This window comes from Callospermophilus lateralis, chromosome 14 (genome assembly GCF_048772815.1).
Source record: "Callospermophilus lateralis isolate mCalLat2 chromosome 14, mCalLat2.hap1, whole genome shotgun sequence".
NCBI lineage: Eukaryota > Metazoa > Chordata > Mammalia > Rodentia > Sciuridae > Callospermophilus > Callospermophilus lateralis.
In genome coordinates this window covers 37,120,531-37,133,759 of record NC_135318.1, presented here as the reverse complement: position 1 = coordinate 37,133,759, position 13,229 = coordinate 37,120,531, and the positions used below count along the sequence as shown (strand labels likewise).

The 13,229-nt window shown below is 51.3% G+C and overlaps 1 protein-coding gene across 1 annotated transcript in view; it reads right to left on the bottom strand.

Annotated features, from left to right (window-relative positions):
* Positions 1-13,229, bottom strand: part of Ttc7a (tetratricopeptide repeat domain 7A) — a 112,659-nt gene that overhangs the window by 65,665 nt on the left and 33,765 nt on the right. Inside the window, exons 6-8 of the mRNA XM_076833278.2 lie at positions 2,504-2,582; positions 1,546-1,703; positions 969-1,032 (exon numbers count right to left, since the gene is read on the bottom strand). Of these exons, the coding sequence (XP_076689393.1) occupies positions 969-1,032; positions 1,546-1,703; positions 2,504-2,582 (301 nt within the window). The remainder of the gene's footprint in view (positions 1-968; positions 1,033-1,545; positions 1,704-2,503; positions 2,583-13,229) is intronic.

Genomic DNA, 13,229 nt, shown 5'->3' with positions numbered 1-13,229 from the left:
AAGCTGCTGGGATTACAGGTGTGTGCCACTGAGCCTGACTTAACTTCCATTTCCGCACACTGCTTTCAGATGCATTGTCTTAGAAGTCCTATTCCTCAATGTGTTGGTCCTGCCTCACCAGTTCTGATAGACCCAGTTGGAGGACTTGACTCCAGCCAGCCATGGGGACATACATCTCTATATTTGGCTTTTGGGATCCCTGTTTCACCCTTTCCAATTCTCCTTAGACCTGTCCAGTCCATCCTTCATCTCACCACTTCCTAATCATCCAACTATGATGCACTCTCCTTTGTGAAGCCCTGCAAGCATTTTTCCAGAGCATGCATACACAGATACCCTGGATGCTGGAATTATTAACCTCTGTCCTCTCCCCGTCATTAAAACGTAAGCTCCCACAGGGGCACTGACTTTTCTCTCTTTTGGTTGTTGCAACAACTCTGGTATCTAGAACAGGACCAGGTACAAGGCAAGCAATCAAGAATTGTTGCATGAACACATGAGTTAAGGCCACACTTACCTCTGAGTTACTGTCATCTATCTTATAGGGAAGAGGCTGAGAAAGAGAGAGATTTGCCCCGGCCCTCAGTTAACAAGGACAGAGCTGGAACCTGAACCCAGGCTTCCTGCCTCCAAGGCACATGCTCCTCCTGCTCCCACCTGCAGCCTCCTGTGTCTGTCACTGCACTCAGCGCCCTGCTGAGTGTAATAATCACCTTTTGCAACCCCAGAGGAGGGGAAGTGCACTTAGTCCCTATCCCTTTGGGGACAGGCCTCCCAAAGCAGCCTATGCAGCCAAACCTAAGCCTAAGAAGCTAGACTCACATTCCTTACGGGGGAGCAGGGCCAAGACGCCCCCTCATAGGTGCATCCCTGGGAGGCAGAGTTTGGCCAGGTCATGGGTGGCCTGTGCCTAAGCTCCACGAGGCCCACCCCAGGATCAGAGGCCCTAAGAGGTGCCCGGGGCTTACCATGGACTCACTGATGAGCAGCAACAGGAGGGCCTCCTCGATGTTATCCTTGGGGCAGTAGAGGCTGAAAGATAAACAGCAGTCCTGGCTCTAGCCCAGCCCTCACCAATGGTCTGGCCCACCATGCAACCTTCTGCCCTGAGTGAGCACCAGCCTGGTAAGGTGACCCTCTCCTGCATAATTCACAGGAACCAGATACCATGTGCAGCTCTTCAACGTGCCCCAGTTATGGATCTGAAAGACCACAGGAGACCTGGCCCTTCCAGCCCCCGGTACTGCACTGCCTGAAGCAGCTGGGCGAGGAAGAAGCTCTTCCTATTGGCCCCAGACCCCATCTATATTGGCACAATAAGAAAGGCATGTGTCAAAAGCAAGAGTATCAGGAAGGCAGATCATGTGTTTGGCTTCTGGGCCTTCTGGATTCTCCCAGCACCCAACTCATGTCTCTAAAGAGCCTGCCTGGCCCTGTGCAGGGTAGAGGCTGGGAGGGAGCAGGGCAGAGTGAGGAGCTGCCAGTGCAAACAGACCCTGTGCACAGTGGGAGAGTGGTGTGGTCCAGCAGGGGAGTGGAACTCACTTGTCCCCTTCATAGAGGTGAGGTTTCCGCAGGGTCTGTGTGACGAAGGAATTCTCCTCCTTGCTCATGAACTCAGGCAGAGGGTGGGACAGGGGGCTCCAGTAGCACTCCTCACTCAGGGAGTGCAGCAAGACCCCCGCCAGGTGCTTGGCCGCCATCTGGCAGAAAGGAAGGAACTCAGACCTGGGCACATGGGCTCTCCCTTGGCTCACCTCGATGGCCCTCCGCCCACCATCCAGCCAATCTGCCCAATTTGCAGTGCACTGCCCCTCCACTCCTCAGGGGCCCCCTTGCTTGGGTCAGTCCCTTCAGCACTGAGGCGGTCTCCACCCCTTCCTTTGGCTTTGGGTAGCTCTCCTGCATCTTTTCTCTCCTCTCCTAGACTAGGTGTTTGTTTTCTCCTTCTCCTGACCCCAGGGAGCCCAGCACAGCTCTGAGCACCCTGGAAGCCCTTACAAGACAAGAGGTGGAGAAGGATAGGAGGCCACAGGTTCAGGCAGCCCTCTCTACTAGAAGCCAGGCTGAGATTCTGACAGGTGATCAAAAATTTTAGTGGAGCAGCTGTGGTTATGACTTTAGAGGAATTAAGGCCAAAGAAGGCAGGCCTGAGTCAGGGCAAGAAAGCAGAGTCAAGGACATTTGTTAGGAAACAAATTCCTAAGAATTACTAATATGGCCTTGCTAGGATAGTTTGCAGGGGTGGCATGGCACTAGATTTTAACTTTCATTCAGTGCTCGGGCTATCACCCGGCTCTGGTGAGAGGATATGAAGGTGCTTCTTGGGCTTAGTGGGAAGAGGATGAGATTGATTAATAATGTCTGCCATGAGCAGGGGCAGGTAGGCACCTGCACATGACACACTGCCATCCCTGGTTCAGGGGCTGCCTGCTAGCACTTCTCTTGTCTTCCACTGAAACTGACCCCTGAAAAAAACAGCCAGAGCCAGCAGCCACGTTACCACTTTGAAGTTCTGCGTTGCTTTGGTCTCCACAGTCCGCAGAACCTCCCGGAGTTCCCTCATGCCCTTCACGATGTTCCTGGAGAGAGGGAAACAGAAGCAGGGGCATTACCAGCCTCGGTCCCTCGGATATTCTCATCAAGCCTATAGATCCAGGGAGGAGCCTGCCTGCTTGAGTTCCCTTTGAGTACCTCCAGTTACTGGCATGAAAGGTCAGAGTTGGAACTTTAGGCCCCTGGAGGCCTTGGACATCAATAAGCAAAGAGGAAAGAGGTTCCTTCTCTCCCAAAGCCCCCAGCAATTCAGGGTTCTGGTTCACCACCAAAAGGATACCAAGGCTGAGTACTGCAAACAAGATGTCACCTTGGCCCAAGCGCCTTTGGATTGTCAGACTCGAGTAGCTTCAATTCTGCACCTCTACCTGCTGTATCTTGTCCACGTTAGAACCTGTCTTCACTTCGGCATCTCCATCACCAGGCCCGGGCTAGCCCATCTCTCCTTGGGCCTGATAGCCACACCAGCCAGGGCACTCCCTCTGTTCAGCCCTCTGTACCCTGACATGGTTTTTAGAGTTATAACAGTGTGACCCACAGCGAGAAGGACACCTCACTTCGCAGTTCTGTGTTCCCACAGGCTTTCCTCGCCTGACACTGAAGTTCCTCGGCACCATACCTATTTCCGCCTGCGCAGTCGACTGTGATATCTTCTATTTTACCCCCACCCCCACTCTGCTTTTTAAACTGTTGGCTGCATTCCACACCTGTCCACCTTGCAAACCACCAATGTGTTGTGTCTTGCGGTTTGAAAACGCCTCCCAGCACCCCTGGAGTATCTGGATGGCACATAGAGGCCATCTGCCTCCTCCTCTGGCCAGCCTCCCCTACAGTCCCCAGTCTAGGCCTTCAACACAGCCTCCTGGGACTGTCAGGGCACCCCTCCCATCTTCTCCACCTCAGCTCCCACCGCAGTTCTCAACGTCAAGTGTTGGCAATGGCTTCTCCACAGCCTTCCACAGCCTTTCCCTACATGAGCCTTCAGAATCACTTCCTCCTACCAAGGCCTCCCAGGTTGCTCCCCAAGCCTGCCTCGCCTGGCTGTTAATTCCTCTTCTGAAGTAACTTCAGAACCCTGAGGTCATTGCAGGTCCGACCCTAGCACACTGTGGCCTCCTGAGGGTGGCGTCCGGGTCCCATGAGGTCCTGAAGTCCAGCTCTGTCAGAACTCCTGCTCGCAGCCTGTGCTCAGGTGGGAGAAGCATGACCCTGCTCACCTGCTCAGAGGGTTCCCTGATCACACCACAAAGGGAAAGCAGGGGCTGCCAGTTCAGCAAACACAGGATTATTTCCCATTATCTGTTCATCACTAGTATCATTTATGTGAAAGTTAGATATCACTGTGTCGACTGTGATATCTTCTATTTACCCCTACCCAAAAGAGCCAAAGCTGGTCAAAGTTGGGGCGAGCCCCTTAACTCTCTCAGATTCCCGGGGGGGCTTGGGGTCCCCAAGTTCAGTGGAAGACAGATAGAAGGGTAAGTTTGCAGATCCAAACCCTTTGCCTTCAGGGAAGCTCTGGCTTCAGACAAGAAAAAAATATGCAAATGACTAACATGATAAATGTCTCTATTCTCCGCCTTATTTTTAGGACAGAGAATGGATACGATGATCCCTGGGGCAGGGGCAGGGTCATGATCTTACCCAAACTGCCCCATGCTGTGAAGAACCAGGAGAGGTGAGCAAGAAAGGGGACATTAACCTTAGAAACAGCTCACGACCACATGCTGCTAGAGACAGCTGTGTGGCCCAGGGAGCTTCAGTCTCCCTGTCTAGAAAACAAGGACTTCTGCTGTCTGCATGCCTCCGCAGTCACAATTTTCCCATTATCTGTTCATCACTAGTATCATTTATGTAATACTTTATACCTTCTTTCTTTTTACTTCAGTATATATATTTCACCTTAACCCCAAATACCTGAAATCATGACTTTGTTATACTGGTTTTTATTTATTTATGAGGCCCTGGGTTCAATCCCCAATAGATATTAAAATTCAGAAATTACTGGGGTTTGAACCCAGGGCCTCATGCATACTAAGAAGGGCTCTACCACTAACTTACATCCCCGAACCTTCAGAGTTGTTTTTCAAAAGTTAGTGTCTATCACTTAAAATCATCAGAGGTACCTGTCCCACACTCTGAGAAAATTTACATAAGAGGTTCTCAAAGTGTGGTCCCTGGACTAACGACATTAGTAATGTCCCAGGAACTTGTTGGAAAAGCAACTTGGGGTCTATCAAGTCTCAGGGGGTTCTGATGGGACACTCAAGCTTGAGAACCACTGGCTTAGATGATTCCCAGCGTCCTCTAGTTCTCCTTGTCTAAGAAGCCAGTTTTCAGAAGGGACAATCTGACGGGAAACCCGAGCTTTGCAGCCAGATGCTACATCTACACTCTTAGAGACCTGAGGTGGCTTCTCTGAGTCCTAGATCCTGTCTGTAGGAGGATTCCCCATCTCCTCATAGAAAAATGTCAGGAAGACGATGAATGCAAAGCCCCAGCGCCCCCAAGCATGTGGGAGGGGCTCACTAAATATTATTTTCCTTTCTCCTAATTTGTATTTTAAAGATTATATTATGGATGTTTTAACTTTTATTATTTTTCCTGGAAGTTCAGGAGCTAATGACTGCCATGGGGGTGGGGAAGTGCCTGGTTCCTGAGGGAATCCCCCAGCTGTGTGTCCATCTGTCTCCTACTAGTCCTGGCCCCACAGGGGACATAGGAGGATTCCCTGTAGATGAACCAAGAGCAGGGACAGGCCTGGGGGCCCCCACAAGCCTGAAGAGGACAAGTTGGCAGTAGAGGTCCTTCAACCCCATGGAGGCCATCAGTCCCAGAAGCCAGAGATGGACAGTAGGCCACAGGCCAGGCCTAGTCAGCTGTAGGGACATGGTGGCACTAGCCACCACAAGGGGAAAGAATAAAGACATAGATTGCAGAAGCTCCCAGCCATGAGGGAAAACGGCTGGTCATGGGAATCCAGGCCACGGGATAGCAACGCCGGGCAAGTGGGTCAAACAGCCACGGGCTGAGGCCGAGTGTCCCTGAGGCTGCCCAGGGCCCTGTGGTCCAGAAGACACCGGCAGTTCCCTGGCCCTCGGGTGATTTTCCACTCTGTGGGCTACTTGCCAGCCTCCTCCTTGGCAGCCTGGCCCAGGCTGCTACCGGAGGCTGGAGCCAAGGGTGACTACAGCCTCTTCGTCCCACTCCACTGCAAGGACCAGCCTCTCTCTGCCACTGCCAGGAGATCCCAGCCTCAGTCCTTATACCAGCCTCACCCCTGTACCAGCAGATTGGCACCACCTGGGGGCTGGAGGTAGGGGACGCTGACTCCCCCTCAAAATGCACAAGATCCTGTTTCCCAAAAGTTGTGTCTCATTATTTTTAAACTTACAAGGGATTTTGGCATCTAAATAAGCTCCCAAAATTCTACAGCAAAGCAAACCATCACCCTGGGGCATGTTTTGAGCAAATCCGAGTTTTTGTTGAATATCCTTAAAGAGAAAACACACACACACACACACACACACACACACAGAGGTTCCAGTGGCCGGGCCGCATGGAGGAGATGCGAGATCCCACCCCTCACTGCCCTGCTCTGCATCACTGGGAATGTGCCCTCCCTCAGCTTACTCCTCTGAGAAACAAGAAACCAGAAGGGGCTTCTCAAGCACCCCAGATGGCCACCAGCCTGAGCAATCCCAGCCCAGGCCTAAAGCTGCCTGTGCCAGGTGGAGCCGGGGCTTTTCCGAGCATTTCTGGCTACCTCGTGAGAGGGCAGCTTGAAAGATCTCTTTGTTCTTGTCTCTCCCGCTGACCTTTCTGAGCCAAGCTGCCCACTTTTAACAATATCCAAACAGGGCCTCAAACAAATCCTGGCCCAGAAACAGGCTGCGTGGGGAGAAGCCAGGAAGCTGCTTATTCCAACTTAAGTAAAGCCCGACTGCTCAGAGCAGAGAGAGAGAGGTGTATGCGGTGATGGATCAAGGACAACAGTTCAGGGAGACTTCCAGGTGGGACTGCAAGGGGGTGGCTCACTCCTCCAATCCTGTGGCCAGCAGCAGGTGGTGGTGTGCATTTTCCAAAGCCCTTCCCCTTGTTTAGTCTTTGTGGTTTCTGATGGAGTGAGAGGCCAGCAGGCCCCATTATCCCAGCACAAGTACAAAAGGTTTTGGTATAAAGAAGGCCTCCAAGAAATTGTGGCTGAATAAACAAAGCCCCTCTCCCAGTGGGGAAAGTAAAGCCTGGACGGTGCCTCCTTCACAGGTCATCACCTTTGGCAATGGCAGTGGAGGGCTTACAGCAGCCACCAAGGGCTCAGATTTTCCTTCTTTTCAACCTGGAAACCCCTGAAACGTGTTTCCACCTGGAACACTTCCACTCTCCCTTCCTGGCCATTGAACTCCAGAACTCCTGGGACTTAACTTAATTTACAAAGTCTTTAAAAAGTGCCCACTGCATACCCAGTACCTGTTCATCAGCCCCGTTGGCAAGAGGCAGTCAGTAAATACCTGTGGAATAAATTAAGAGACTGAACGAGTGGATGAATATCTCATGTGTGGCCTTGCATGCCAGCAGCCCACAGTCTTGTTAAGTTGGCCATGCTCCTGATTTACCTGGCGCTCAGCAAAGGGTTTTGCACACAGTGAGTGCCTGATGAAGTTTTGCTGAAGGGGATTGCTTTGATTTGAAACAGAGGAGAAATAACATGGAATTAATCACTGAAAGGAATCTAAACAGATGCTTGTGTACATGACCCCAACCAGAAGCCCCTACCAGAAGTTAGCATTTCAGGACTGGATCATGTGTAAGAGGTTTTTGGTCAAAGACCCAGACGAGTGAGCATAGCCAGTTGGCAGATCCCAAAAGCTGGAGGATTGAACTTCAAGACAAGGTTAGGTGAAGTTCAATGGTTAGCAAGTTGTACACTTCTGCCAGAGATCTAAATCACTTTTTTCAAAAACTAAAATTCTTCAGCTCTAGCCCTAGAATAAGGCTGTGCTCAGGATGAGCCCAGGACGGAGGATGCCCAGGACTGAGGAGGCCCAGGCAATGGGCTCTTCCTTCCCAGTAGGGTGGGGGATGGGCAGCAGTTAGGATCAGGTGGGTGCAAACCATAAGTAAAGAGTGTGCATTAAGAGAGGCTAGGATGAGCCCTGGAGGTCTCCCTAAGCACGGTACAGAACACAGGGACTCAGCACAGGTTTCACTGTTGGGTGATTCTTGTCCTTAACTCCCCTGAGAACAATCCATCTTCTGCCCTCCCCTGGCCCTGCATGCACTGGTGGCTGCTGAGAATAAGACAAAATTAATGCTTATTGAACACACTCTCACGGGGGTCCATCAAACAGCAGGCCGGGTTTCCAAAGACGCTTCCACACTTTCCCACTCATTGCCAAGTGCAGAAGGTACAAGCTCATGCACGCATGCGCACGTGTGCACACACAGACACACACACACACACACACACACACACACACCACACATACAAAACAGGGAAAAGAAGAATGTACAACTGCTAGTCCCAGGAAGCTGCCTTAGAAAACACATTGACTCCCTTCTCTGTTGTTTGGTTTGGGTATAGTGAGCACATGTTACTTTACTAATTAAAAAAAAAAAAAGTTTTGTTTTTTTTTTTTAAGAATAAGCATAAAACATATTGCCTACCTGGTTCAAGGCACACGGCCCATGGGCACCACAACCCTGCAGAGAATGGGTGTAGGCAGGAGGGAGGGGAAAAAATGAAGAGAAAGGGCCCTTTGCCTAGGATGAGTGAAGGAGCAGAGTCAGCTCACAGCCCTGTTCTTGGCAGATGCCCAGGCATTCAGTCCTAGTGAGGTCAGAGTCACTGACAGGACAAACTACTTCCCTGTCATTTCACTGTGGCACATCCCTCCTTCCCCTCCCAGCCCCCTGCTGCCTCACCCCTGGAGCTGCTTTATGCAGGTGAACCAAGATGGGTCCAGCTGCCATTACCCCCGTGTCCCCCTGCCTGGGGACACAACAGAAGGGTGCTCCCTCCTGTCAGTCCTGCCCACAGAACTGCCTGGAGTGAGGTTCCAACCGGAGTCCATGGCTGCCCTCTAGTGGCATCAAGGGAAAGTGAACCCTCCAGGTTTCCCAACCCCCACTCTTTGCATGAGGGCCTCTCAGTTCCTGACTGTCCCTTCAGGTCAGCGCTTTGAGATTTAACTCAGTTAGGAACCCTGTCATCACCCACAGAGTAGTGGGTAGGAGTCATCTGTGGAAATTAACTGCTGGATGGATAGGGCAAGGCCCCTGGAAGAAGTTAATAGCCCCCAGTCACACTGACTGAGCTACGGGGCAGCAGCCCCTGACTTAGCCAGCGTGAGGGGAGCTCAGACTACAAGAGAAGCTGTGTGGCTCAGGCACATGCCACCCATTTCAAGACCATGCTCCTGAAATTCTGTCAAATCCTCCACAGGAGGGCCATGGCTGGATGCCATGACACCTGGGGAATGAGCTGAGGCTCCACCATCTCCCTTCCCTTAGCAGCACCTTAGCCCCATCTCCACCTTGTCTGGCTCCTCAGGTGAATCCAAGTCACCTCTGGGCCCACCCAGTCCCAGGTACACCTCCCCCTCCCTGCCTTCTTTTCTTCCCCTATCTGAACTTCTTTGCTGTAGGTCCCCCTGGGACCTATCCTGTTCACAGCTCCACCTCAAGTAAGGGTCGGGGCTGGGCACAAGGTGGGCACTTGGGGCTGCTAGGGGGCGAACTGCTCGGCTGTCCTCTGGCCTTTCTCCTTCAGTCCTCATCTCCCACCGGGCTGTAAGCTCCCCACTGCGGGAGGCTTTCTTTCACCTTCTCAAATACCCCAAGAGCTCAGATGGGCAGGGGTGCAATTAAACCAGCAGGAAGTGACACCATAGCCTTTAAAAGTCTTGCCAGGGCTGCCCTGGAGAGGTCAGGTATCTGGGACCCAGCCTACCCCTCAATGTCTGCTTCTAGAAGCTGAGACAGTGTAGTCCCTCTGATGCCAGGACATTTGTCAGTGTCTGGAGACATTTTTGGTTATCACGCTTGGAGATCAGGGTACTCTGGCATCTGACGGATGAGGGTCAGAGATGTTGATAGAACCTACAGTGGCTAGGACAGCCCCACATGAAGAGTTATCAGGCTCGAAATACCAACAGTGCTGAGGCTGAGAAGCTCTGGTCTAAGGAGACTTTATATTATTTTTTAACTTCCTAGTAACAACAAATGTGTAAGAAAAATACCAGAACTGGTAATTCCACTGGGAAGATATAACTTTGACCACAGGACAATAACATGCCATTACAAGAGCTCACTGAAGTAGCCCTACTGGGAGCAGGTAGTAGGCTGGGCCAGGTCTATGTAGTGAGCAAGGCCTTGGGTCACAGGACTGGACAGACCCAAATCCAGTCCCTGGCTCCCTGGCTCCCTGGCTCTGCATTTTTGAATAAATTACTCCATTTCTCCTTTCCTCGGTCAAATAGGGACTGTATCAGATCCTGCCTCATAGAATTACCTAGAAAAGCACTGCAGAAAGTACTCCATAAACATTAGCTACTATTATGAGGAAAGGGTTCAGAGAAACTATTTACAGCCTAGCCAGGCAAAGGGCATTGCAACCCCTGTTTTATATATCTGTCACATTCTGGGCCCACCTATGGGCTGGATGGGACCACAGGAAACAGAAGGGCTGAATAACTGCCACGTGTCCTGGGGACTGCCACTCACATTCAGAAACTTTAAATGTTTGGGCTGTTTACTTGGAAAGAAATGATGATTAATTTCCATTCCTCTGTATGTGCTGCGGTTGTGGTGGGTGGGGTGGAGCCGGTTTCTTGGCTTTCAAGACTGAAATGTGTGCTTGAGGAAGAAAAAGGATGAAGGGGCGGGGCAGAGTCATAGGAACCGAAAAGCAACTAAAATTACTTAGGCTTTTATAGGGGCATTGGTTAATGCCCCTGCCCACGGCTGGCACCTCAAGTGTGTGTGTGCGCGCGCACACACACACACACACACACACACACACACACAGACTCCCAGCTCTCCCACACAGCCTGAGTGTATAGAATGAATCAAGAGGAAACAGGCGGTGTCTAGGAGGGAGGGCAGGCAGAGGAGCCATCCTTTGAAAATGGTGACTCAGGGTCGCAGAGGCAAAGAGAGAATGGAGCCTGTGTCCCAAAGATCCATTCATAGGCCCCAGCCACCACCAGGGCCCTGTCTCTCCCCACACACCCCTCAGGCTGGCCAAACTTCCCTTCCACACCCAAAACGTTGGAAAGGATTTCAAGGCTGTCCAGACCTACAGCTGGAGCCAGGGTGGGTGAGCTTGGGCCAGTGACAACTCTTCAAACTTCTCTGTCCCCTTGTGAGTGAAGCAGGACCACACGACCTTCTTCACAGAGCACTGTGCACTGGGCACTGGTTCAGCCTGGCGCCCAGCAGGTACCTGATAACCCACCATGCCACTCCTTCCTTCCCTCCTGGCTGACCTTGATGTTCACCTTAACCTCACTACACCTGTAGAAAATGGAACAGGTGGAAGGGGGGACACCTTCAGCAGAGTGGGTGGTTAACAGAAGTACCTTCCCAGGCTGACTTCCATCCCTTTCCTCTCTCTGGACCCACCCCGCATCATGCAGGACCCCCCCACCATGCAGGACTGGTACAGGATAGGGCTAGTGTTGTAGAGGAGGAATTTGCTCAGGGTCACAGAGTAGCCTCCAACTCCAAGGCCCTGCCCTCTCTTCCTCTAGCTGTGAAGGGGCACCCATCCAATTTTTCATACCAGAAGCTAGGAGCACCTACCAAACACTTACCAAGCACAAGCACATTTGAGGAAGCTGGCCTAAGCTGGGTGCACCTCAAGAGTAGAGCAAGATCTTGTAAGAGGACTTCTGCTGTGGGCAGTGCTGCCCAGTGTTTAGTACCCCCTCCAAAAGCCAACCAGGCCCTGCATGCATAATCCTGGCTCCACCCAGGCCAATTCACATTTGTTCTCTATGCCTCAGTTTTCCACCTACCTCACAGGGAGGACTAACATAAGCAAACACTTCACAAGTGTCTTGTATTTAGTATTTAGTAATACTTCATTTAGCATGAATTATTATATGAAATAGTCATTAGATGCATGGACAGAGCATTGAAATTAGAACGGTCCCCTCCCCACGAACACTCCTCCATAAGGTTCCCATAGACATGGTCACCCCCTAGTGCTTTCTGGGGAGAGAGGACTTCTAAGCTCTATAGTGCAGAGGTCAGCAAACTGTTTTCCATAAAGGGAAAATAAAGAGACCAAATATTATAGGTTTTGCCATAAGATCCCAATTGCAACCACTCAACTCTACCATAAGACAATCTGTGAGTAAATGGGCGTGACTGTGTTCTAATAAAGGTTTATTTACAAAAACAAGGGCAGCCAAGCTTACTGCTCAAGTTCAGCTTGTACAGGTCACAGTGGGTTTCTAAGGGCACTGACAGCCTCACAGGGTCCAGCCCGGTTCTTCCTCCAAACCTCTGCAGAGCGGGAGCTGAGGGCCACATCTGTGTTCCCCAGATTCATCCCTGGGAGCTCATAACTGGCAGACAGAGGGGTTCCCACCTGGGCACATCAAGATGAGGGCAATGAGAGTCTCAGCTAGAGCTGCCTGGGCAGTAAAAATAGGAATCCTGTTTTTGCTAGGCTACTGTGTCTAAAACGGGGGCTCAGTAACTAAACCAGGATCACCTGCTTTGTTGGATGTGGGCAGGGGTAGCAGGGCTTCTTGGGCCCCAAGTCCTTCCATAGTTGTAGGTAGTCTGAGGAGCCCACGGCTGTGGCCAGTCCTATCCACCTTGGCTACCTGGGCCCCTGAATCCATTGGTCCTAAATAAGAACACCAACACTCTCCGGCATCACACTTGAGAAATTAAAAAAAAAAAAAGCAAAAGGTATAAAGTTCGTGTCTGGGCCTGTAGCCTGCCCAGTCATGGACTGCACAAGAATAATAAAAACAAATGATAGTACCACTGTTCTGATGTTCTCAGCAGTTATGACATATCAGGTGCTCTGGTGGGTGTTCATATGTGATTCAATCCAAGTAGGCCTTGCCCCACTTCACAGTTGAGGGTACTGGGTTCAGAGTTCAAGGGACTTGCCCACAGTGACTTGGGCTCCAGCAGCAGAACTGGGATTCACCCTCAGAGGTGGCTCCAGAGCTGCACTTCTCCCTCTCCTTATTAGCCAGGTAGGAGGGGACTGCAAAGGCAGCCTGCTTCAGGGTCGGACCCTCTCACATTATTGTTGTTGTTGTTGTTATTATTATTATTATTATTATTATTATTATTATTATTATGGTACCAGGGATTGGACCCAGGGTGCTTAACCACTGAGCAACATCCCCAGCCCTTTTTATTTTTTGACACAGGGTCTCCCTAAGTTGCTGAGGGCCTCCCTAAGTTTCTGAGGCTAGTTTTGAACTCACAATCCTCCTGCCTCAGCCTCCCGAGCCCCTGGCATTACAGGAGTGTGCCACCATGCCTGGCCTCTGGAAGATCCAGAGCTGGTGCCATGCCCCACACCTTCCAGCCCTCCTCTAATAAGGGTTGTTAGAGAAAGAGAGAGATGAATAGGGCACAGGCCCACCAAGGCCCGTGGCCACTTGCCTGCCCACAGCATTACAGCTTCCTCTGTCTCC